Genomic DNA, 26,867 nt, shown 5'->3' with positions numbered 1-26,867 from the left:
CTGTGAGCTCTTGAGGTTTTTTTTGGGGGGGGGCTCAGGTTTCTCTTATCCACTACCTTGGTCACACAAACTGTGTTTTTTTTAACTGCTGAGTTCAATAATACTTCACACTAGGGCTGTGCAATTAATTGAATTTCGATTTCAATTTTGTCTCCCAACGATCACCAAAATAGTATAGTATAGTATATAAAAAAGCAATTATTTTGCCATGTTCTGTTTTGCAAGAACACTCTTATTTTTGTCTTGTGTTCTGAATGACACACACACGCACACCCGCACGGGCACATCAGCGCTCCGCCCCTCCCGAAACCATAGAGTCCCTCAGCAGTCAGGGGGGCAAGTCGTGTGCATCCACTGGCATTTAAAAAGTCAGCGTGAGTAAAGATGGCCGAAGGAGGGCAGCCGCAGCAGTGTTTGGTGAGCAAAAAAGGTAAAACCAACTCCGTTGTCTGGGAAAAGTTAACGTTGGCTAACCCTGCAGTGTCCCTCTGGCCCCCCCCCCCCCGTGCGTAGTAGACGTTATATTCCCCCAACACGCTGTATTCACTTACTGTTTAAAACTTTTTCCAGCTTAGTGGCATAGGCCTACCGCTCAAAACCAACATGAAATAACATAGTAATGTTCCCTCAGCATTTAGTTTTTTTTTGTTAAACTGTAAAATGAGCTACGTAACGTTATTCTAAGGTACCGTCTATGTGCTGGATTTTTTACTTAGGTAGCTAGTACATAAGCCCACTGAGGGTAACATTATTGTTCATATTTTAGCACAATGGGTAGTAATGACAGTAGGCTTGTAGTGGTCATGGTGAGTGAAAATGTGACGTGTGATGCAATATTGTGTTATAATGTATCTGGAATTGTTCATCAGCTTGTAAAGTTGTGTGTGATATCTGTAAAAGCTGTAAAACAGATTTTGTTCTGATCCAAAGACTCTTTCTGTGAGATAAAGAACACTAAAAGATAATACCCTGGACACTATCCATTACATCTAAAGGTTAGTGAGTAATCGTGTTACATAATCGAGATTTCAGTATTGATCAAAAATAATCGTGATTATTTTTTCCATAATCGAGCAGCCCTACCTCACACAAGACTCTGTCATGCAGTGTAATAGCTGTGAAAGGGGGCGTGGCCAAAGCATGGGGGTCAGGGGAAACCTTAACCTACGGTTGATATAAAAAGGAAGTCTCTGCTGAGTTCAGTGATACCTCACACAATAACCTACAATAACTGGGTCATTAGTTATGAAAGGGGCGTGGCCTACGCATAGGGGGGGGGGGCGTAGTAACCCCCCACGCTAAAGGAGGTGCCAGGGTCTTTGTAAATTTATAGTGTGGTCTAGACCTACTTCATCTGTGAAGTAGGCCTGCACGATTAATGGTTGTAAATCTCGATTCACCCTCTTCATGATTTAATTTTTGAATAACTTTTATGAGCCGACCGCACCACAAACGCTACTACTTTCATGTGCCATAGGTACCAAAACAAATCTGTGTTTGGTACTGCCAATTTGTTTTGTTTTATCATGGTTCATGTGTGCAATAAACAGCACACTCAGTGAAAAAGACCTTGTGGCGGAGAATCGTGATATCAATTCTAAGCTAAAACAAATCGTGATTCATATTCTTCCCTGAATCGTGCCGGCCTACTGTGAAGTGTCTCGCCGTAACTCGTCATGATTTGATACTATTCATAAAAAGGACTGAGCTAGTTACCGGTTCTCATAACTGGTAGAAACACTGGCCAAACTCAGGAAAAGGAGCAGACTGCAGCTGATGGTGATATTACTGTTATGATGCTCATAAGCACCTATTTCTCTCTGAGTTCCTGTGACAGCAGCAGCAAACAAAAGAAAAAACCTCCATGACACCCTGTAGCACCAATTGAAAATCTTCTCTTGTGGAACTCAGACAGGAAATGTAACCCGAGCCTTCTGGGTATTATCGGGCTGAACAGCACCAGTCCTGCAGGCCAGGACCATGTGGTTCAGTGGTGGGATGCCCAGGGGATTGTGGGATTGATCCTCTTCCTCATGTGTGTCCTGTACTCCAGGTGAGGAAGTCCCTTTTAAAAAAAAAAATATATATTTTTTTTTTTATTCTTTTTTTCAGTTTTTTCCTTGTCTCCTCGTACTGTTGTTTGAGAAGACGACTGACGGCCCCTCTGTTCTCTCTCTCCTCCTCCACCTGTCTCCAGTATTCGTAATTCGTCCAACGCGCAGGTGAACAAGCTGACCCTGACCAGTGACGAGTCGGCTCTGATCGAGGACGGGCCTCAGGGGGACAGCTTCGAGGAGGGCGGCGGCGTCAGCAGGGCTGTGGACAACGAGAAGGACGGCGTCACCTACTCGTACTCCTTCTTCCACTTCATGCTGTTCCTGGCGTCGCTCTACATCATGATGACGCTCACCAACTGGTACAGGTAGGCTTCACCCCCTTCAGTGGAGTTGCGCGCCTGGCGCGTACGCCAAAGAAACTTTCTGAGCTTCAGGGAGATGGAGATGGCACAGGTTTTTAAATCCTTTTCCTCAGCTCGAGGTAAATAGAAAATATTAAAATATCTGTAGGTTCAAAATTCGTGGGTAGAGTCATAACCGGCCTTGTTTGCTGTTTGAGAATGTCCTGGCAGCAGTTTTACTGGCGTCTCTTTTACAATGATGGCCTTTGGGGGAATGCTTTCTGGGCTGCGGGGGTGGTGGGGGGGGGGGGGGGGTGGTGCGGCTATGTAAAAAAAAAAAAAAATTGGGTGCCCCATGTACTAAATTGGCTGCAAGGCTGGCCCTCTTCATGGGGTCTGATCATCTTTTCTCTGACACTTATTAAAGGAACTGCAGTTTTTTTTTTTTTTTTTCATCTGTGTGATTGCCAGTGAAAAGTGTGTAACGTAGCGTGTGTAACGTAGCGTGTGTAACGTAGCGTGTAAGGGCTCCTCCCTCTCGTCTAAAATCGTCACATCGGCAACCAGGATGGCTGCGCCCGTAACGGCGACCTCGACATCTCATAGCAGATCTCCACAGACCAATGGGTGGCGTCACACATGCTCTGTCCACTAATATTATACAGTCAGTGGATTTAACACAGTGGTTGCCAAACCTTTTCACGTGACCCCCATCTGATGTTGTTGTTACTTTTTATGGTATTCATACTTATGAATGGAATTATATTAAAAATGTTCTGGAGGATCTGCGTTGCTCAGGCTTTATTTTTGGTTGTTCCTCATGCTCTATTAAGTCTTGTGAATTAAAATGTATGTACTTATGGGTAGGTCATGTCGTGTTTCTATTAGTCCGAGAGCATCGTATTTGAAACCCAGACTGGTACCAGAGTCTAAACCTGTTCCCCTGTGGGTTCTCTCTGCAGCCCCGACTCCAACTACGAAGCCATGACCAGCAAGTGGCCGTCGGTGTGGGTGAAGATCTCCTCCAGCTGGATCTGCATCGCCCTCTACGTGTGGACGCTGGTGGCCCCGCTGGTCCTGGTTAACCGGGACTTTGACTGAACCCCACCGTCACACTGCTCACCCGCCCCCCCCCCACCATGCTCCACTTCACCTGTGTTTTTGTTTCAGCAGAAGTCAGTAGGACAGTAGGTCGCTAACCCTGCGTCAGTTCCAGCTGGACGGGGGCTGCGCTCACGCTGGCCGACCCAGGACTCTCTCCCTCCCTCCCTCTCTCTCTCCCTCCAGCGTCTTCGCCGCAAGGCCGATGAATTGAGAGTCCTGGTCCCAGCTCTGACCGCAGCCCAGGGCTCCGCTGGCGTCATGTCTTTGTAAAACCCTGAGCAGCCTGTTGTCGTGGTCCCCCCCCCTGCCGTCGCCATTGTAAATATATATCCTGTGTATTCCTAGTGGATGATTTTAGGGCGCTTTCACACCCATGGTTTGGTGGACGCGGTGTGATTCGGGACTGAAGTTGCACCACGATCTCGGGTCTTCTGTTTTTGTGTTTCTGATATTTTAGAAGAAGGCGAGGAATGTGAGCAGCTGACAGACGGCGAGTTAAGGAGAGTGAGAGCGAGATGATGTCACACAGACAAGGCTTATGGATCTGAAAGTTACCAACCCCCTAAATCAAATACAAGTCCGTGAATCGTGTGAAGGTTGAAATAGCGGGCTAGGAAACGCTCCGTTTTAGTGCACTTGCTGGATTTGGGTTGGATCGCGGTTCTCGCCTAAAGCGACCCGAACTCTAGAGGACTCCGAAGCGAACCGAGACCCCCGTTTTTTTTTCTCGTTTTTTTTTTTTTTAAGGGCGCTCGTTAGTTTTTGTTTGATCCGCACCATTCGGGGGGGGGGGGGGGGGGGGGGGGGGCTTTTCACACCGGCCCAACCCAACCAGGCAGGTGTGAAGGCGCCCTTAGCTTACTCTATAAAAACAGAGCTGCATGCTTTTCCTTTTTCTTTTTTTAAAACCTGATGTGACGTTAACAGTAGCTGTATCTGAAGCTTTTATTAGGCCGACGATGGGAACTCTGACTGCAGTATTACATATTGAAATGCCGTTACATAGAAATGAACTGCTTATTGTGCTGCTGCTGTTTTATAAGCAGGACTCCGGCTGTGTCACCGAGACGACAGCGGCTCATTGTAGTCCACTAAAGTGAACCATCACCAGGCGTGTGTTTTTATTCTAGTCACGTGTTAAAGCTCTACCAGCTGTGGGTCCTCTGCAGCTTGCACGCTCCTCAGCACATACGCGACAAAGGCATTCCTGTTTTTGTTGTTTCTTGATTTGCGTCGAATCGTTTTGACTTTAAATGTAAAATATTGAAATTGATTGTTTGAAAGACTTCTAGATAAGTTATTTGCTAGTGTTTGGCATGTACTGTAGTTCCTCACACATACATGATTGTCTCACTTGTGCTTTTATCCTAACAATTGTTTTTTTTCTTGATATGTAAAAGTATATTGTAACTCGTTTAATAAAACTGACCGAAAAGAAGCCAGGTGTGTTTTTATTCCTTGTATCTGTGAGACCTTGTGTCCCCTCCGTGGGACAGAGACCAGCAACGGCACAGACAAAAAAAATAAAAAAAATTGAGTTGATTAGAAATGATGAGCTGTGAAGGTTGTCCTTTTGTCCCCATATGCAGTGTGGACTGGTAGCTGGAGGAATGCAAGATCACTTCCTGGGCATTACCAAGGTGCTCTTGAGCAAGGCAGCAAAACCTCTGCTTATGTTGCAAGGCTTAATTTTTGTATGAGGAAGCAAAGCATTCAAGTAAGACCTTGGCTTGTCTCTATTCTTTCATTAAATAATTTAACAGTTCTAGTTGGACGTGGCCGGTGCGCAGTAAGCAGCGCTCTAGTCTGGATTTGTTTTACATTGGAAAAGCCCCAAAAACTACAAACCATCATGGCCGGGTTAGCTCAGTTGGTAGAGCAGGCGCACACATGGAGGTTTACTTTTTATGCTGCGGCTGCGGGTTTGACTCTGACCTGCGCCCATTTGCTACATGTCCCCCCCCTTCAGCTGTCCTGTGGAATTAAAGGTCTAAAATGCCACCCCCCCACCCACAACTGCTAACCACCATAGAATCTAATTGCTCTCATTTGTGAAAATAGAGGTGGGAACCCATCAACCTAGAGATGTCCACTTAGGATCAGATAAGACCTTAATGCCAAATGAAAAGGGGAGCCTCAAACTATTTCTTCCATTTACTATATTATATTTATCTGTCTTGTATTTCCCCCCCCACTGCTGTAGCAGTGTGGATTGCCCTGTTGTGGGATTAGCAAAGGATTTTGAATCTTGAGTGCTTTATCTTGGTGTAAAAAAGTGAAAACTGACTTGATGCCCGACGCAAAAAAAAATATTTGAGATGGACTGGATCCTAATACGGTCAGAGGCTCAAATAAACGACCCGTGTACACAGTAGCATTTCTTATTGTGACTGCAACAATGAAGACAGCTCGTGGGACAGGTCAGACAGGTGACCAACCCATGACCAAGTAGGGCTCTACCAGAAGAGGGGGGGGGAAGGATGCAGGCACTTCTATCAGTGAGAACAGAGCAGCGCACACACACACACACACACACACACACACACCACACACACACACACACACCCACAACACACCACACACAACACACACACACACACACACACACCACACACACACACACACACACACACACACACACACACACACACCACACACACACACACACACCACACACACACACACCACACCCACACACACACCACACACACCCACACAACACACACACACACACACACACACACACACACACCACACACACACACACACACCCACACACACACAAACACACACACAACACACACACACACAACACACACACACACACACACACACAAACACACACGGTGATGTGTGAATTAAAGCAACACTAGAGAACTTGTTACAAATTACGGTTTCCAAAATGGTTTCAGTGGTTCATTAACTCGTAACAGCGATAACGGCACTTCTCTGGTTATAACCGCACTGTGTGTGTTTGCCAGGTCGGGTGGTGGATCTGTGGTTCCAATGAGACATAATGGGACAATTCCACTTCTGACCTGTAGGGGGACAGAAGCGGGAAAAGTTCCCAAGTGTTGCTTTAACGAACAACTTTCACAATTTAAAAATAATGAAATCATGTCTTTGCCTTTTTTATTCTTGACAGCTGGGACAACAAGTTAGTTACTGTTCTAGACTGTTGATAAAGGTGATTCAAAACTGACAATATATGAGATAACTTTGCTACCTAAAAAAAAAGACAAAGTAGACCACAACATCAAACTGACCCAAACGTTCTCGTGGTGTCTTCGTTGGACGGCAGCACCACCTGCTGGGAACTCCTTCTCTCCCCTGAACTACATATCTGAGAAATGTTGATGTTCAGTCTTTAGTCAAGATAACCTTTTGTCCCAGTTTTCTAGAATGTGGCTTTTATTGAATGAATAGTCTCACAGGGAGGTAAGTACGCCCAGGCAGAACACAACACTATCTGAAGATTCTTAGCTTTGTGGACATAAATGTAACAAAAATGTATGTAAAAAAACAAAACAAAAAACAACCCAAAAAAGAATAAATACTTGTTCAAAAGTACGTACGAAGTTCAGTGTGTTAATACAGGTTGGTCACGGCGACTGTGTGGGATCAAGATGGGATGAAATGTTTGGCTGACGAGACGAGAGGCCGCGGTCAGGGAGAAGCCGAGCCCTCGTGTCCCGTGGCTCACACTCGCCGCGGTTTGGTCATTTTGACCTTAGAAAGCATTTGTGTTGGAGAAAAACATCAACGTTGTGGAAATAAAGTACCCCTATCAAAAAGGAATGGTTTTCCATTTTCAGACACAGTAAACCGTCTGTGTTCTTTCTAAGGGCCGTGATACCAACCCGGTAATCTGGCGAGGTCGGTGACTCCAGTCTGTTCGGTGTGTTCCGGAGAGGCCAGCGGACTTCATTTTGGTTAACCCGACATGCTCGGCCTGAAGGCGGGCACTGCCGGCAGTTGGATTCAAATGACCAATCTGATTGGTGGTGTGCTAACGAGGAGCGGGATGAGCGTGACTGGAGTCTCTCGTAATATGTCTCCGTAACAGCAGGCGGCGTTAGTCTGTATTGTCGTCCAAAAATTGAAAAGCAGCAGCTGATTGGACGAATGTGTAACGTGGGTCTGGTTTCTCTGAAACTTTAAGTCATGGTGGCTCGTTCAGAATACAATCTCATATTTTACTATACTCTACTCACTGAAACGTGTTTCTGAAAACATTTTAAGGAGAAGTAGGCTGTACAGCTGCAGAATCTGTCTTCATTTCAGATAAACAAAAGGTCAGTTTAAGGGATTTTCCTCAGATTTTGAAAGACTCTAGCCATGCTAACATAAGAGCACTGATTCGCTAGTCCAGGGCTAGAGCTCCACCAATCAGATTGATGATTGAGTCCAACAGCCCCCCCCCCCCCCCCCCCCCCCCCCCCCCGACCCAGCAAGTCAGGTCGGCCAAGATGAAGACGACCGAGGGCAGTCGGACTCAAATGACCGATCTGATTGGTGGAGAGCTAACAAGGAAACGAGGAGCGGGATGAGCGTGACTAGAGTCTTTCAAAATCTGAGGAAAATCTCTTAAACTGACCTTTGCCTATTTCACTTGAAATGTTTTCAGAAACACGTTTCGGTGAGTAAAGTAAAATATAAGATCGTATTCTGAACGAGCTACCATGACTTGAATTTCCGGAGAAACCAGACCCACGTGAAGTGTTCGTCCAAACAGCTGCCGATTTTTGGGTGACAATACAGATTAGCGCCGCCTGCTGTTATGGACCCGTATTACATCTCGTTGCTTCAGTGTGTTCCGAGGAACTTTTTTTTAAACCAACTCGGGGAGACTGATCAGTCCCACTGGCTTTTCTGCCGAGGCTCGGCCGTCTGCTCGGTGTGTCAGGGGCTTAAAATAAATCCGACGGTTTTGGTGAAATTGCCGATGTGTGTATATGAATGCGTGTCAGTGTCCAGGTTGGCCATGGTTAGCAATACAAGCTGCCGACAAAACATTTGAAAATTCCGACTTCCTAGTTCAACTGGAACGCACCATGAGTCCTGATGTCAGAACAATCGGCTGGTTTACTGTTGATACAGAAGAGAAAAGATGATTTCTAAGGTTTATGGACATTTCTCCTACATACTATATGTAAAGTACGTGTTTGATGTGTGTGTGTGTGTGTGTGTGTGTGTGTGTTCTGTTTTGACCGAGTTATGATTCTCATAACAAATAACATAAGTTGTGAAACTATTATTAATATATTTAATGAAAATGGGTCTTACTTCTGGAACTCAAATGCTATCTTCAATGCAAAGTCCTTTAACGTGTACGTGGTACCGACGGCGGCTATTCCGTTGCTTTCTTCTCTAACTGCTTCTCAACAAACACACGGCTCAGGCCTGAAGAGGTGAGGGGATATTAACACACGTCAGTCCCTGTCTGGAGGGTGGAGGGACCACACCTGTCGCCTTCCCGCTCACACTCTGTCCAGCAGGGTGGCGTCGGCCTCCGCTCCGGCGGGACTCAGTTCGCACAGGTAGAGGAGCGTCTCGGCGCTGGCCTCCGCCTCCGTCAGCGGCTCCAGGCGGATCAGGGAGCTGCGGGTCGGCTGCTTCGGCTCCAGGCTGGCGTCCAGCAGCTCTGAGGGCGGCTCGGCCTCCACAGGAGCGCCGGGGCTGGAAGAGGGCTGGAGGTGGGCGTTGTAGGAGCTGTCGCTGTCGCTGTCGCTGCTGCTGCCGCTTCCCAGGTCCAGCTCTGGATGGGGATTGCAGCCATCGAGGAAGGCCAGCAGGGGGCAAGAGGTGTACTGGATCAACTGCTTGTCTGAACACAAGAAACCAGAAGAATCCGGAAAAATGATCAGCCTGGACTGTGTCTGTGTCGTCTTCAACGTATTCACTTTCATAGATTGTAAACACCATTGATCCTTTCTTGCATGGAGAACAGCTACGGAGATTAAGATCTTTTTTTGGCATTTTAGGCGTTGATCCGATAGGACAGTTTAACTGTCGTGTTGTCTTCCCGTCAAAATTAAAAAACCAACACTTTTGTTGACGCTTTTAAATCAACGTTTTTAAGTAATGTTGTAGACCACTTGTAATAATAACCTGAGTCCGTCGGTGGAACACCGCACTAAATAACCAATTAAAAACCGTGAACCGGAATTCAACTAAGTTTGACACTGCAGGTGTGTACAGTCCAGGTAAGTGCGAGCGTGTGACTCACCTGGGTTGACTTCCTCTCTCTTGCCTCGGTTTAGCTGTGAGCAGTTCTCTTTGGAGGACACACTCTCCTGAAAATACATGGACAGGAAATGGCAATGACAAAAAACTAGCTTCAAATCCAACAAAACAAATCTTACAGGCAAACAATATTGACATGACCAATTGCCCCATTAGGTTACAATGCAGGTCGCTTTGTGTCGGCCCGTCACTGCGATCTCGCTCAGTACTGGACCAAATTCAAAGATTTTTGGTCATATTGGTCTATTAGACACAAATCCATATGGAAATGGGGTCCAGGTTGAAAAAAACTGTAGTTACTCTTTAAATCAGCTGGTCGGAGTTGCAAGTGCTCAATAAGTGCTTAAGTAGCAAAACGCCTTTCTGGCAATCGGCCGCCATTTTGACTTTAGAGCTGTTACGGGAGCCAGGATGTACAAGCAGGGCGCAAGTGAGGGAAAGTATATTATTTCAGGGCATGAAAGGAACAGTGGCATATAGGGGCTAGGCGTGCACCAGCGCCTAACTGCTGCATGTGCGGGGGGCTGTTTTGATGCTCACCGTTTGGAGAAAGTGAACTGAGTGCTCTGATGACTCTACTTTAGTTGTACAAACGGCTTCCTGAGGGACTGACACAACACCTTTATGGAAGTGGCAATATGTGAGAACTGTCGAGCTTATCCAGACTGCACGATTGAAAGTGATTAGATATGTTGGGTTATTGATCAGGGGAATGTTCTTTGGTTTAAAGTTGTAGTCGTTCTTACCTCGTGGGCATCAAAGTCCATGCCAAACTGTTTTCCATAGAGCATGGCCTGGAAGTCCTCCAGACTGCAGTCAATGCTGTCCAGATAGTCCATCAGCTCCATCCTGACAACACACACGCATTATAAACACGCAGAATATCCCAGTAAGAGCTCCATCCTTTACAGCGGCCCGGGTTCAAGTCCGACCTGCAGCCCTTTGCTGCGTGTCATCCCCCATCTCTTTCCCACCTTTCCTGTCTATTTACTGTCACTAATAAAAGGGAAAAAATGCCCAAAAAATAATCTTTAAAACAAAAACAAAATTTGTAATGAGCTCAGCCTACATGACGTCAGACTGACCAGCTGCTGTACTTGACCTGATTTCTCCTCTATTTCAGTTGCTAGAACTGACAGAGGAGGTAGTAGCTCATTTTCACATTCACCACATAACACAAACATATAGCACATTTCAAAAAATGCAAACATTTCAAAAGTAAAAACGGTTTTGTGTGGCAGGGCACCTTTAAGCCCTTTCAATGTATATGTTAAGAGAAAAAGAGTGATTTATTTTTTTAAGTTGGCACTTACTTGCCCAGCAGGTTGATGTTCTGTGATATTGCTCCGTTCTCGTTAAGTATGGAGTCCATCATCTTGACAGGGTCCTCCAGACTCAGGCCCGAGGGTTTATTGAGCTGCAGGGCACTGCTGTGTGGTCCACTGCTGTCTAAAGTGCTGCTCCGCTGGCTGCAGTCTGCTGCTGCTGACACACCAGCGTCTGTCTGTTTCATGTCATCTGTGCTGGTGGTGCTCACCTCCGTCTCAGCTGGCAGCACTGCACAGCTGTCCAGCTCTACCTCCACGATTTCTATATCACTGGGGGAGGATGTTCGCAGACAGCATTTCATTAAGAAAGATACAGACTGTTCCTTTAATGTTAACTTAGTCAAAGTTTTGTTGTGCAAGAATCCCTCTCACTAAGGGGTGGGTATGGTTTTTGTATTTGTTTTCCGATGCTGGTGCTAAAATGACACTTGCTAAAATGACACCGGCACTGAACCGAAGAAGGAACCACACAAAATACCAGTCGCCGACATTAAAGAACGGCGTGTTTATTGCTGAGGCCATATCGTCAAACAAGGGCAGGCCTTAGTGCACGAAAGTTTTTAAACCGTATAAAATAGGTGTCGGGTCGACCCGATACCGGATAAGCGGTCGAAGATGGATGGATGGAAAATAGGTGTATAAAACAGGCGCTGGGATGCTCTCCCTTCTCGTCATTGAAGCCTATGTGTTTACAGGCTTGTGGTGGTACCCGATGTGCTAGAGGTGCCAAGAACATCTATGTTTGGTACCGCTAATTTGTTTTGTTATGGTTCATGTGTGCAATAAACATAACACTTTGTGAGAAAAAAATCATGGCAGAGAATCGTGATATCAATTCTAAGCTAAAAGAATCGTGATTCATATTTTTCCCCGAAGTGTGCATGCCTACCTCCAACGCACCCACATAAGAAACACTAGGTGTGCAAGTCTTTCCCTTAACTTATTCAAAATCAAGTGCACATTTAGAAGGCCTTTCTAGAAGAGGACTGAATTTACAAATTTGACATCACAAAGTGTATTTTGTTCGAGGGGGTAGGAATCACAGCAACCTGCAACTTTAGTAGTCACCAAACCCAAACTGACAACCTAGGAAAGCATTGTTATCTTGGGATATCGTTTGGATTTTTTCCCCCCCCCGATATAGGTGCTAAAACAATACTTAAAAAAACAAAAAAAAGATAAAAAAACAAAAAAAAGGAGCACAAAACGACAGGGTAAATTGAAAAAAAGAAATCGTACTACACCATTTTAAAACGGGAATATTCACTATTATTATTATTTGCCAACAGCTTGAACGGAACAAAACCGGAATATTACGTGCATGGAAACATGGGCAGTGTTTCTGCTGCCTGTGGCGTCCCATTCAGAGCATCAGAGAGCAGCACAGGCATTTAATGTTCCCAACCCTACTTGGTGACCAGCTGACCCATGTGTAGAACATGTGGCAGTTTGAAAGCAGTAGCACAGTGTGAATGGCACATAAGGAGTCAAAGGTGAATAGTCTTACCCTTGCTCGTAGGCTCTGGGTGAACCCTCTGTGACCTCGCCATCACTCTCAGTCAAGTCGCAGATGATAACGTCATCGGATATCTCGGAGCCCTTCATACCGTTCAGACTGTTGACTGAGGACTAAACAGGACATGGTCAAAACCTGGACTTCAGAACTATTCTTATACAACCATTGGTGGAACAAGTATTCATATCCTTAACTTAAGTAAATCTGCCAATACCACACTGTAAACATACTTTGCTGCATTGGAAATGGGACTTAAGTAATATTATGTAAGTATCATCAGGAAAATGTACTTAAAAGTATTAAAAGTTAAAGTACTCAATGCAGAAAAATCCTCACATTTTAGAAAGTGGAAACGATCAAAACCATTTAATCACCTAATCATTTCAGTTGGACTTGTACAGTAGGGCTATATATTGTGAGGGTAGTTTAATTTGTAAAAACAAAACATTGTTCTTTATTATCTACATGTGTTTTGTGGACAAAAATCTTAATTTGTAAAGTAACTAAAGGTGTCAGATGAATGTAGTGGAGTAAAAAGTACAATATTTCTCTCTGAAATGTAGCAGAGAAGTAGAAGTAGAAAGTGGCATAAAAAGACTCAAGTAAAGTACAAGTACAGCACTTGGGTAAATGTACTTGGTGACATTAGTTATATAATCTTATCCATTTCAAAAGTAAGGCTGACTGTCTTAAAGTAATAAAATAATGTTTTGCTACATTATAGGAACTGTGTGTGCCACACAAAACGGGCAGTCAGTTTCATTTTCATGGCCGTTCTTTATAACATTAGCAGGGTTTTTCATTTGAACTATCGTCCCAAAATTGATTTTCATTCTCCCCGATACAGCCCGACCAATATGTTGGCGGGCCGATATTAGGCATTTTCCAAACTATCGGTATTTATAATGGCAGATAAAAATAATATTCATCAGAATAATTTATGACTATTAAATGATTCTGATAAATAAATATTTAAAAAATAAAATAAAAACAGATTGTCAATCATGTTATGAGTGTTGGCCTTGCCTAGTTTGTCCAGTTTGCCTAGTTTGTTTGGCAACCCTGATTATTATTGTGTTTTTGTTCAAAGTTTCACACATTTTATATATATATATATATATTTTTTTAAATCAGAACTTTAATATATTTTGATGTTACAAATAACATACATAACTACAAATATTTAATGTTAGGGAAATCTGTTTTGATACACATTTTTATATATGTATAGGAATATCGGCTTTTAAAATAACCAAATGTTTTTATCAGCCTAGGCCTTAAAAATCCATTATTGGTCGAACTCTACTCCCCGGGGCAACGGGACGTCCCTAAGCTCAAGCCCCACACGGAGGCTTAAAAACTTCAATGTGAGAACTAAGCGATCATAACAGGAATCCACTGAAGTGCTCACTATGCTTTATATACTGTTTCTGTGACTGCTATATACTGACCTGTTCCACACACACTTTTTCATCATAGATCTGATGGATGTATTTGGACTTCTTTCCATTGCTGTTCATAAGAACTGGCCTGTCAGAAGAATAATGACACACCAACATTTAAAGTTCATCCAGACGGAGAATTGCAACATGAAACACACATGACAATAACAATGAAGGGGTCTCTTTTCCTTTTATCATTGTAAATTAATAAGCAATCATTAAAACAAAAATACAATGCACTTAACTGTAACTTCATTATCAACAACAACGTGAATTATCATGAAAAGCAAACCAAACATGGTGTCAAAGCAACGCAACAGCTGTCTTTAAGGGGCCTAACACTGGGAGTGGATCCGCTTTTATTCCAATGTAGCCGACTCATGTTAGTAGAAACGGGTTGTTATTCTGACAGGTTGGGATTAGGGCTGGACAATACATTAATATTATATTGATGAGGCTAGATATCTTCTTAGATTTTGGATATTGTAATATGATACTAACGTCTTTTCCTGATTTTCCAGGCTACATTACAGTAAAGTGATGTCATTTATCGAATTTACCTAACTGTCCCGGACTTACTGAGGATTATTTATCAAAAATCAACAGCACCAATTGTCAACCCTTCAATATTGCCATAGGTACTGTATTTTGTCAAATATATTGTAATATTGGATTTTCTCTATATCGCCCATCTCTAGTTGTGATCATGTGGGCGACCAAACTCAAACCCCAAAGTCAGAAATTATTTACAAGCTGAAAAGTTGGCAAACATTTAGCAGTAACATGCCATAACTTTGACAGCTCTTTGTATTTCATGAGGCGACTCCTTATTAGAATTACAGAGCATCGACGCCTCACTGACAGGTGCAGGGATTGTATGTCATTTAAAAAAAGAAGCAGTAGTCTCGCCAAAACCCCAGCTAATGGATGCAACACAGTGAACTCACCTCTTGCGTTTTAAATTCAGGATGCGGTTGTTCTGTACCAATGTGAAGATGAAGTGTATCAGCTGAAACAAAGAACAGTCTTTGAGAGTCAACGGAAAACACCTGCTGGTCTCGGTTACGTTAGATATTCCCTTCCTAAAAAACTCAATCCATTGCCAAAGCAATGTTTACATGGGCACTAAGGCTGTCACAATCTAACTTTTAAAATCGAAATCGACCAAAATTAAGTCACAATCCCCCCCAAAAATTGAATCGCCGATACTGCCACGTCACGTCCGGTTGGCTTGTCAAGCAGCCACCCAAGCCCCCCCAGGAACAGCGCCATGTCTTAAAGGAAGGGCTAAAGAATGGCTAAAGAATTTTTTTTTGGGGTACGTACATCGACTTACCAGCCCGAACACTAAAGGGTCCTAAATGTCATGTTTTAAACATTTTTAACATTCACTAATAGCCAAATCCAGTTATTAAACTAGGCATGATGAACGTGCATAACGGACCCGAGCAGACCTGCGGTACTATGCCCGCCCACATTTCAGGCCCCCCTTTCACGCTGTGCCTTGCGTAAGGACTTTTCCTTTTGTTTCAGCTTTAAATGATCCCAGACTTCAGACACTTTCTGTCATTGCACAGCCCATAAATGTGTTGTGTGACAGTGGGCTATTAGTTACATGCAGGGTGCATTTTGCTGGGGCGGTGCATGGGATTTCCTCCTTCCTGGTCTATATATCCTTGCCTCTGCTAAATCTTTTCTATCCCCGGTGTGGGCTTCAACACAAGTTTTTTTTTTTTCTGCTTGGCAGAACGTGAAATGGGGCGTGCAAGGCGACATGGGCTTGGCGCAGTCCCGCGGGTCTGCTCGCGTCCATTTTGCGCATTCATCATGCCTAGTTTAATAGCTCTCGATTTGGCTACTAGCAAATGCTAAAAAGGTTTAAAACGTGACATGCTGCGAGTCAACATTACAGCCAGTCAAAATGCAGGAAAGCCATCGACAGAACTTAATTACAATTGCAAATTAGCCTAGCAGTGTTTCCTTCTGCTTATGGCTTAATTATATCTCTTTGGTAAAGTCACTATTGCTCTTTAACAAAGCAAGCTTATCCGATTGCTCCATTAATCAATGGCATAATCGGTAGGATAGTCGACTATTCAAATAATCGAGCACTGCAGGCTGCAGCCCTGGGTTTAACTACCACTATGAACCACAATCACAATCTGTGATTCACAATCAGTTTCTTTCAGGAGCCATATAGTGACTGAGTGGACCAGTATATGGGGGCCAGTATAGCGCTCACCTTTTTAATGAGCTGTTGTTGGTGGACATGTATCTTTCTCAGATCGGCGATCTCCCTCCACAGAGCTTCATTCTCCCTAAGCAACAAAACAAGTCACGTCTGATTTGTAGTTAAGATCAATTGGGGTGCAAATCCCAAGTTTTAGCATGATACATTATTACATTGATTCTTTGGCAAAGGTTGAAGCTGTAGTGTTACAAAGCTTTATGCTCACCTCTTGAGTGTTGCCAGTCTGATGTCAATGTTCTCTTGTTTGCTGTTAACACTGCGAACACTCTCCAAGACCTTTGACAGGTCTTCCTGTCGAATCTTGTTGTCCTCTGGCCGAGTGTTGGAAACCTGAAGGACATAAATTACAATCAAATCTTACGTTCAGCCCATTTTGCCCCAATAGCTCAGCTGGTACAGTTGGCGCATATATATATATCCATCCATCCATCTTCATCCGCTTATCCGGTATTGGGTCGCCTCGGGGGGGAAGCAGCTCCAGTAGGGGACCCCAAACTTCCCCTTCCCGAGCCACATCAACCAGCTCCGATGGGGGATCCCGAGGCGTTCCCAGGCCAGGTTGGAGATATTATTCTCCACCTAGTCCTGGGTCTTCCCGAGGCCTCCTCCCAGCTGGACGGTGCTGGAACACCCCCTAGGGAGGGCCAGGAGGAGCATTACCAGATGCCGAACCACCTCAACTGGCTCCTTTCGACGCGAAGGAGCAGCGGCTCACTCCGAGCTCCTCTCGGATGACTGAGCTTCTCACCCTATCTCTAAGGGAGACGCCAGCCACCTCCTGAGGAAAACCCATTTCGGCCGCTTGTACCCTGGATCTCGTTCTTTCGGTCATGACAGCCTTCATGACATAGGTGAGGGTAGGAACGAAAATTGCCCGGTAGATCGAGAGCTTTGCCTTCTGCTCAGCCTTCTTTTTGTCACAACGGTGCGATAAACGGAATGTAATACCGCAACAGCTGCTCGATTCTCCGACCAATCTCACGCTCCGTGGTCCCCCTCACTCCTGGAACAGACCCCAAGGTACTTAACTCCTTCACTTGGGGTAAGGACTCATCCCCACCCGAAGAAAGCACTCCATCGGTTTCCTGCTGAGAACCATGGCTCTCGATTAGAGGTGCTGATCCTCATCCCAGCCGTCACCACTCGGCTGCGAACCGATCCAGTGAGGCTGAAGGTCACAGACCGACGATGCATCAGGACCACATCTCGCAAAAAGCAGCGATGAGATCCCGAGCCCACCGAACTGCAACCCCTCCGCCCCGGACTACGCCTCGATATCCTGTCATAATATTACAAACAGGATGGTGACAAAGCGCAGCCCTGGCGGAGGCCAACCCTCACCTGGAACGAGTCCGACTTACTGCCGAGAACCCGGACACAGCTCTCGCTTTGGTCACAGAGATTGGATGGCCCTAAGAAGGGACCCCTCACCCCATATTCCGCAGCACCTCCCACAATTTCTCCCGGGGGACCGGTCATACGCTCTCAGATCACAAAAAACACATGTAGATGGTGGGCATACTCCCAGGCCCCCTCCAGATCCTTGCGAGAGTAAAGATTGATCCGTTGTTCCACGACCAGGACGGAATTCCGCATGTCCTCTTCAATCCGAGGTTGACTATCGGCCGAACCCTCCTTCAGCACCTTGGAGTAGACTTTACCAGGGAGGCTGAGAAGTGTGATACCCCTGTAATGGCACACACCCTCTGGTCCCCCTTTTTGAAGAGGGAACCACCAACCCGGTCTGCCACTCCTTAGGCAAGTCCAGACTCACAGCAGAGGCTGCAGCCCTTCGGGCCCGTCGGTACCCTGCAACTGCCTCCGGAGTCCTCCGAGAAAACATATCCGGAAAGACTCCTTCAGTCGGACGGCTTCCCTGACCACGTGTCCACCAGGGTGTTCGTGGTTACCGCCCCTTGAGGCACCTAAAACCCTAAGACCACAGCTCACGCCGCAGCTTTAGCAATGGAAGCTTTGAACATTGCCACTCAGGTTCAATGCCCCCAGCCTCCACAGGGATGCACGAAAAGCTCCGCCGGAGGTGTGAGTTGAAAGTCGTCGGACAGGGGCCTCCCCAGAGTTCCCAGTTTACCCGCACTACCCGTTTGGGCTTGTCAGGTCTGTCCAGAGTCTTCCCCCACCCCCTGACCCAACCCACCCACAGATGGTGATCAGTTGACAGCTCTGCCCCTCTCTTCACCCGAGTGTCCAAAAACTACGGCCTCAGATCAGATGAAACGATTATAAAACGATCATTGACCTTTGGCTAGGGTGCTCTGGTACCAAGTACACTATGAGCATCCCTATGTTCGAACATGGTGTTGTGATGGACAATAGACTAGCACAGAGTCCAACAACAGACAACCACTCTGGTTTGATCAGGGAGGCCGTTCCTCCCAATCAGCCTTCCAAGTATCTCCATCATTGCCCGTGTGCATTGAAGTCCCCAGCAGAACTATGGAGTCCCCTACTGGAGCCCATACAGGACTCCATTCAAGGTCTCCAAGAAGGCCGAATACTCCGAACTCTTGTTGGTGCATATGCACAAACAACAGTCAGAGTTTTCCCCCATCACCCGCAGGCGTAGGGAGGCGACCCTCTCGTCCACCGGTGGTAAACTCCAACGCAGCGGGCTCAGCCGGGGGCTTGTGAGTATCCCCAACCGCCCGGCGCCTCACACCATGGGCAACTCCGGGTAGGGCAGAGTCCAACCCCTATCCAGGAGAACGTTCCAGAACCGAGACTGTGCGCAGAGGTAAGCCCCACCAGATCTAACCGGTAGCGCTCCACCTCCCGCACAAGTTCGGCTCCTTCCACAGAGAGAGGGACATTCCACGTCCCCAGAGCCAGCCTCTGCCGCCGGCTTGGTCCGTCGAAGTCCCTGACCTTCGGTGCACCCATGTAGCAGCGCACCCGACCCCTTTGGATCCTCCACAGGTGGTGGGCCCATGGGTTGGAGGGAGAGTGCCACGTTCGTGTTCGGGCTGTGCCGACCGGCTCCGTGGCAAACCGGCCACCAGACGCTCGCTCACGAGCCCACGTCTGGGCCTGGCTCCAGACGGGGGCCCGGGCTTCTGGGCGGGGTCTCTCTATCCCTTCCTTGTTCTCCATTGGAGTCTTTGAACCATTCGTGGTCGGCACTATATATATGTTTACTCCTCGACGCAGCGGGCCCAGGGTTTGACTCCGACCTGTGGTCCTTTGCTGCATGTCATTCCCCTCTCTCCCCTTTCATGTCTTCTCCTGTCCTATCAACATAAAGGCTGAGAAAATATACACACAATACACACACACGCACACAGCCGATTTTACAGGTTTTCCTACTTACAAAGCATGTAGAGGTCTGTAATGGTTATCATAGGTACACTTCAACTGTGAGAGACGGAATCTAAAACAAAAATCCAAAAAAATTGCTTTGTATGATTTTTAAATAATTAATTTGCATTTTATTGCATGACATGAGTATTTGATACATCAGAAAATCAGAACTTAATATTTGGTACAGAAACCTTTGTTTGCAATTCCAGAGATCATTCGTTTCCTGTAGTTCTTGACCAGGTTTGCACACAGTGCAGCAGGGATTTGGTCCCACTCCTCCATTCAGACCTTCTCCAGATCCTTCAGGTTTCGGGGCTGTCGCTAGGCAATGTAATTGGGTTCAGGTCTGGAGACTGGCTAGGCCACTCCAGGACCTTGAGATGCTTCTTACGGAGCCTCTCCTTAGTTACCCTGGCTGTGTGTTTCGGGTCGTTGTCATGCTGGAAGACCCAGCCACGACCCATCTTCAGTGCTCTCACTGAGGGAAGGAGGTTGTTGGCCAAGATCTGGCGATACATGCCCCCATCCATCCTCCCCTCAACACGGTGCAGTCGGCCTGTCCCCTTTGCAGAAAAGCATCCCCAAAGAATGATGTTTCCATCTCCATACTTCACGGTTGGGATGGTGTTCTTAGGGTTGTACTCATCCTTCTTCTTCCTCTAAACATGGCGAGTGGAGTTTAGACCAAAAGCTCTATTTTTGTCTCATCAGACCAAAACCTTCTCCCATTCCTCCTCTGGATCATCCAAATGGTCATTGGCAAACTTCAGACGGGCCCGGACATGCGCTGGATTGAGCAGGGGGACATTGTGTGCGCTGAAGGATTTTAATCCATGACGGCATAGTGTGGTACTAACGGTCTTAAAAATTTAATGTGATTATCTGGATTTTTGTTTTAGACTCCGTCTCACAGTTGAAGTGTACCTAAAAAATTACAAACCTCTACATGCTTTGAAGGGAAACCTGCACAGTATCAATTACTTGTTCTCCCCATTGTACATCTTGCATTCACAGTGTCTGAACACTGGAAGCATTAAGGACAGCAAAACGGTGATGTAATGGAATATTTATGAGTTCGAGAGAAGACATTAGCCGGCAGGAACCAGATACGGGGGTCAAAGATCTTGATGCAGACAGAATAATAAACTTGTTTTAAGAAGCCCGCTGTTATAATAATAATAATTTATTATTATTGCAGCATGCTACAGAATTGTATGAAATGTCATGAAGTCACACTGGCTACATTTTTGGAAATGATTCATTCTGTTGACACTGTACAAGGAGAAGACCCCACCTTCCGTTTGATGTTCTCCAGCAGGTTGTCCTGTCCATGTTTGAAGTAGGGGTGCTGGAACTCCACTGGACCATCTCTCTCCTGTTTCACAATGCCTGTGTCAATGTGCATCACTTTACGAAATCCATCTGCACACACACATTAAAAAAACGACAACATTAAGAAAAACACGCACCAACATGTGTATTGATGCAAACAGGTAGTCCTGTGAGATAGAGCTATCTCTATATCGCTAAATGGGTAAGGATCTGAGATGGCGGTGATGATGGATACCGCTTTTATTTGATTGTCTTTTACTTGGTATTTGGTCTCCCAGAAGGTTTATGAAAAAAAAAAAAAAAAAAAAAAGTAGAATCTATTTCAGTGTATATAATAAAATGAATTTGTTCACAAAATAACCAATTCAAACCTCTCCAGTGTCAATAACTGCAGGTGCTTGGTGCTGAATTGTATGAGACTATTTTACACCAAAACGGACGGTTTTATGTAGGGATGGGTATCATTAGATTTTTATCAATACCTATATGAATACTGATACTTTGTAGAGCCCGACCGACAAAGAATTTTTGAGTTTGATACAAATATTTGGTTATTTAAAAATCCGATATATCGGCCGATATATAAATGCATATATATATTTTTTTTAAATCCAGAACGCCTAACAAAACAAACAGATTTCCCTTACTTTATTTATGAGTTCTCACTAAAATAATAATTAGTTTTATTGTCAGTTCTTATAAATATTGTATAAAAATACAAACTTAAAATATGAAACTCCTTTGAACAAAAAGACATTAACCAATAAATTTAATCAGTTTTGTTCCGATACATCGGTCAGGCTCTAATAATTTGGTGCAAAAAGACATGAAAAAAATTCCACTTTATTTTTACTTTTTTGCAGAAGCGCTTCCTTAGTTCTATCTAATGAGGCAGAAGCAATTGCTACAAATGTCTGGTATAACAACAATAAACAAAACAAAATTAGTTTTATCTGGTTGTCAGAACAACTCACAGTAAATTCAGCTGAGCAGCTTGTCACTAAAATGAGATTAGGTGCTCCACTTTAAGGTCAGCCCATCTTAGTTAGTTAGCCAGGACCACGTTAGCTTCTTGGGGCTACTCTCCTTCACTTAAGGCAGCAGACGGAACTTACCTTGGGTCTTGAGGAGTTGTTGCATTTATTCCCCGACATATAGCCTAAACAGTACAGGCACACACTGCTAAGGTTACATTTACAGCTAACTGCTAACTTCATAATCCCCGCGTCTCGCACGCACGCACTTAAATTATACACACGTGCAGAGATTTTCCGCAAAGGAGTTCACTACTTGTGAAAACATTCCCAGGTGCCATGTTTCCCGGCTCAAGTAAATAGCTGACACTACCAGCTAAAGTTAGTATTGGCCAATACCTCTCTGCACTGCCGAAAATGGTGCTGCAAAAATATCCCTCACTGCAACTTCTCAACGTCATCTGCTACGTCGGTCATAAATCCACCGGAGTTTGGAATGCCAACACAAACAAAGTGGAAGGTAACGGACATCCGGCCGAAATTAAAGACATCCGGCAGTATCTGAACATGGACATCGTGATTATAGACCAGCGTGTCTTTTGCTACTGAGCCTGTTTGTAACCGGTAACGTTAGACTACCAACAACATTGTCTTCACCTAACCTTGGGGTGTTCTCTTTATCTAGAGGACTTAATGATCCGATGCCGTCATTATCTGCTGAGGAAGTTTACATCAGTCATGCTCACAGTGGTGTACACTCCACCACACACCTACGCCACCCAAGCACTTGATACGATGAGCTGTATGATGTCATCGACAGGACAGAGACATCATGGCCGGGGGCTGCTTTTATTGCGGCCGGGGATTTTAACAACCAACCTAAGGAACGTCCTGCCAAGATACCGTCAATACATCAGCTGTGCTATGCCTGGCGGTAACAAACTTGACCATATACACAGATCATGTCTCAGTTCTGTTTTTGCCTCCCTATAGGCTGAAACGCAAACGTGACCTGGTGCTGACACGGCCCATTCAGTGCTGGCTCTACAACACTGCTTCAGCACAACAGAGTGGTGTTTAAGGACAACAGCATTCAGAGAATCGGAAAGTGCATCAATGGGGTCGTACCAAGGATTACTGTACTGACTAGCGATGGAAGGGTTGAAGTAAAAAATCCGGTTCAGTCCACAAGTCACGGTTCGGGGCAAGTATTTATGCTTAGATCCATTTTAGCCTCAGATTTCATTCAGAAAAGGTTTGTGCAGAATAAAATCCTACAAATTAAGTTATTGGAGAAGAAAAATGCCTTGCCCCGCAGTTGGCATGGATACAGTACAGAGTGAAGCTGTCAGTCTTGGTCTGCTGTTATGGGACCATTAGGCTTTTGTGTTACCTGACAATAACAGGAAAAAGTGGTGGAGAAAGTGGCGACTGTGTGCCAGCACTGAGCTAGTTTTTGCTAGCGGAAAAACTTCCAACATGAGGGCACATTAACAAAGACATCATGCCAGTGTGTCTGTCTGCGCAAAGAGCAAAATGTCAGGTAGGAAAAAGCAACTCCTTCCCCGCAGCATTGAAACAGCCTCTCCATGCAGATTCAGACAGGACAATCCATTACTAAAGCATTGGGAAGGTTTATAAGGCCCTGTTTCCACAAGAACGCTCGCAGGTGAAAACACAAAAATAATTTAGCAGATGTGCCTTTTGTTTAGAGGGTAACAGCGTGGAAATCTTAAAACCACTCTGTTGCGTTCCTAAAGGGTAAAAACGCAAAAGTCTGAAGACAGCGGTGTAGAGAAAAGGTGTTCAGGTAGTCAAGCAGCGGCTAAAGGGCTGCGAGGCTCAGGATATTGGTAGTGCTCCTGTGGGTGCTGTGGTGTATCACGGTCAAACAAACACGCAATTCATCGTCTGTCCAGACAAAATTATCAGCTACTAGGGAGAGAAGTAGAAGGAAGGTTGTATGCAGGCGCGCTGACTTGGTGGTGTGGTGTGGTGTGGTGTTGTGTTGTAGTGCTTCACACTGCCACCTAACCACCTTGCGTGCATACAACATCAAATTTCACACTATATATGCACGCAGATGTTTTTACAGGACAGCTAGGTAAGAAAGAAGAGAGAAAGAGGGAAGACATGCAGGAAATTTTCACAGGTCAGATTAAAACCCTGGACCTCTGCGTCAAGAAATAAACCTCAAAGTACATGTGCGCCTGCTCTACACTGAATATATATATATATATATATACACACACACACACACACACACACACACACACACACACACACACACACACACACACACACACACACACACACACACACACATACATACACACACATATATACATATATAACTACATTCTGTTTTTAAATCCAGCCTCATTCATCTGCAAAACTGTCTACACAAATTCTTTATGTAACTTAATTCATAATTTGTTGATTTTAGCACTGTACCCTACCTTGCAATATTTTTTCTTTTGTGTTAGATTAAGATTTTGCTTAACTTTTCTTTTTCTTTAAGTTATTTAATGAGCATTCTAGGAGGTGCCTGAGGCCTATGATTTTCAGTGCCAATGACTACTTCTGTTATTAATGCGTGCATGATGAATAAAAGAAATTGAAAAATGAATGACAAATAAAGAAGCTTGAACCTGTCTGTCTCTCCTCCGCTCACTCCGTGCCTTGCCCTCGGTGCAACACAAGCCATTAAATGAACGACATACTCCGCTCAGGGCACTGGTTCAGCTGGCATCCCTCTCACTCTGACATCTCTTTATTAGTGCATGTACAGATCCTGAGCATGTGTGTGTGTTGTACAGGACTGTGTGTGATAACTAACAAAGTGTGGACACAGAGTATAAATTGTAATTTCCTATCAATAATAATGTCCATTTAAAATTATTAAATTAAAGTTATGTTCCCCTCAGTGTTCTCTGTCCACCGTTTTGGAAAAAGGAAATAATCAGCTTTAAAACTTACAAACTAGTGACTCTTTAAATACTACACGTATTTAAAGAGTCACTAGTTTGCCATCCTTGCATTGACGCTACATCTGACAGTATAGATTTACTGGTTTATGTGTCACTACTTAGCAGCGTGGCTGCGGACTAACCAACAAACAGTCATATATATATGCAGCAGACACTATAAAACCACTACATGTATTAAAAACTAAGACAAGGCAAGGAATGCATTCTTACACATGTTGAGCTGCCTGATGAAACTGGCCATGTTGTTGTGCTTAAAGAACTTGGGGAGGATCTCCTTGGCAAAATGCTGCTCGTCCAACACCAGAAAACTGTTGCCCTCCTGAAAAAAAGTCAACACCACGACAGTCAAACATTTGGCTTAGCTAGTTAGCTAGCTAGTATGTTAGCTAACTACCAGGTAGCGGTAGTAACGTTGTGCTAGCTAACCAGCAGGTAACGTCACACAATGAAAGGGGATTACTGGCTAGACAGCAGTTGATGTTGAGCTTCAGTTAATGTTGCCGATATCTGGTGGCGTTAATGCACGGCTGTTGAACCCCAGCAGTATATATTGTTATTTATTGTGGTGTGGCGTGATGCCACGCTAACGTAACGGTAACGTTACGTTAACTTCAGGCTAATATCACTGGCTAGTAGTGCGTGCTAGCTAACAGTATACAGTTTTAGCGTTACCTGACTCCAGCAAATGAATTCATTGGTGTCTGCATCCTCGACAAGCGTCCACAGCTTGGCGAGGAAAGCCGGGACGTTCGAGTTGTGTTTCATTTTGAAAATTCAACGACGAAAGCAACTGGACTGGAAAGCAGCTGCTTCTGCTTCTTCTCCTTCTTCTTGTTATTGGGGATTTAACGACAGCGTGCGTCCTTACTGTTGTACTACTGCCATCTTCTGGAGTTAGCTAGCTAGTTGACTCCTACAGTGTCCAGTGTGCCAGGTTTTCCTTCTCAGTCCCGTTCTCCAAACATCTTCCACCACACTCCAGTAGGCCTATGGACTGTCATCTTTTATGTCTTCCATCATGTCATAGCATAACATCACACATAGTTTAACATGCTCTACTATCTGACAGTGGTGAATGTATTTTACTAAAATAGTCAGTTAAAAGTAAAAGTCCTGCATTGAAAACAAGTAAAAGTATGTAGGTAATATCAGTAAAATGCAAAGTATCAAAAGTACTCAGTGCAGAGAAAACCTCTCATTTTAGAAACCGGAAAAGAGCAAAACAGTTCTGTCTATGTTTAATCTTCTAGTCATTTCAGCTGGACTTGTAGGCCGTAATATTTTTGGGTAGTTTAAATTAGAATAAAACATTGTATGTTATAAACTACATGTGGTTTGTGTGTAAAAAAAATCTTAATTTTTAATGTAACTGGTAACTAAAGCTGTCAGATTAAAGTAGTGGAGTAAAAAAGTACACTCTGAATGTAGTTGAGTAGATGTAGAAAGTGTCATGAACAGAAAATAAAGTAAAGTACAACATCCACAAATGTTTACTTAAGTACAGTACTTGAGTAAATGTACTGAGTTACAATCCACCACTGGTACCTGACAACGATCACAAAGACAGTAGAATTCCTCAGTATTAATGCTGTTCAGATCACTGTCTGGCATTAGGACCATAGGCCTTAGTGGTCCCTAATACTGTATCTGACGTCTCTTTTATATAGACCTTAGTGGCCCTTAACACTGTATCTGAAGTCTCTTTTATATAGACCTTAATGGCCCCTAATACTTTATCTGAAGTCTCTTTTATATGGGCCTTAGTGGTCCCCTAATACTGTATCTGAAGTCTCTTTTATATAGACCGTAGTGGTCCCCTAATACTGTATCTGAAGTCTCTTTATATAGACCTTAGTGTCCCCCTAATACTGTATCTGAATTCTTTTATTTAGGCCTTAGTGGTCCCCTAATACTGTATCTGAAGTCTCTTTTATATAGCCTTAGTGGTCCCCTAATACTGGTATCTGA

The 26,867-nt window shown here is 44.6% G+C and overlaps 2 protein-coding genes across 3 annotated transcripts in view; one reads left to right on the top strand and one right to left on the bottom strand.

Annotated features, from left to right (window-relative positions):
• serinc1 (serine incorporator 1) overlaps nucleotides 1–21,471 on the top strand; it is a 28,052-nt gene extending 6,581 nt beyond the window's left edge. Inside the window, exons 8-11 of one of the 2 annotated variants that reach the window (XR_004336094.1) lie at nucleotides 1,912–2,053; nucleotides 2,198–2,422; nucleotides 3,361–3,561; nucleotides 21,459–21,471. Coding sequence is in view for 1 of the 2 variants with exons in the window: in XM_032542460.1 (XP_032398351.1) it covers nucleotides 1,912–2,053; nucleotides 2,198–2,422; nucleotides 3,361–3,499 (506 nt within the window). In the remaining variant the exon portion in view is untranslated. Of the gene's footprint in view, nucleotides 1–1,911; nucleotides 2,054–2,197; nucleotides 2,423–3,360; nucleotides 4,941–21,458 lie in introns of those variants that run through there. The other variant, XM_032542460.1, reaches the window with a different exon arrangement.
• hsf2 (heat shock transcription factor 2) lies at nucleotides 8,026–25,844 on the bottom strand. The gene is made up of 12 exons (XM_032542441.1): nucleotides 25,572–25,844; nucleotides 25,110–25,218; nucleotides 20,898–21,025; nucleotides 16,491–16,615; nucleotides 16,277–16,352; nucleotides 14,982–15,043; nucleotides 14,044–14,122; nucleotides 12,584–12,705; nucleotides 11,062–11,346; nucleotides 10,495–10,597; nucleotides 9,732–9,798; nucleotides 8,026–9,329 (listed from the first exon to the last, which is right to left on the bottom strand). The coding sequence occupies exons 1-12, from the start codon at nucleotides 25,662–25,664 to the stop codon at nucleotides 8,983–8,985; spliced, it is 1,596 nt and encodes a 531-aa protein (XP_032398332.1). The 5' UTR covers nucleotides 25,665–25,844; the 3' UTR covers nucleotides 8,026–8,982.
• Nucleotides 25,845–26,867: the final 1,023 nt, after the last annotated feature.

Source organism: Etheostoma spectabile, chromosome 18 (genome assembly GCF_008692095.1).
Source record: "Etheostoma spectabile isolate EspeVRDwgs_2016 chromosome 18, UIUC_Espe_1.0, whole genome shotgun sequence".
Taxonomy (NCBI): Eukaryota; Metazoa; Chordata; class Actinopteri; order Perciformes; family Percidae; genus Etheostoma; species Etheostoma spectabile.
This window is presented reverse-complemented; position numbering and strand designations above follow the sequence as displayed.

What these genes read in the sequence shown, in the direction of transcription:
- hsf2 (XM_032542441.1), bottom strand. Translation starts at nt 25,664, where the DNA reads ATGAAACACAACTCGAACGTCCCGGCTTTCCTCGCCAAGCTGTGGACG. An exon ending in AGACTGGCAACACTCAAGAG is followed by an intron (nt 16,353 to 16,490) that starts GTGAGCATAAAG and finishes TTTGTTGCTTAG; the next exon opens with GGAGAATGAAGCTCTGTGGA. An exon ending in CTGAATTTAAAACGCAAGAG is followed by an intron (nt 14,123 to 14,981) that starts GTGAGTTCACTG and finishes TTCTTCTGACAG; the next exon opens with GCCAGTTCTTATGAACAGCA.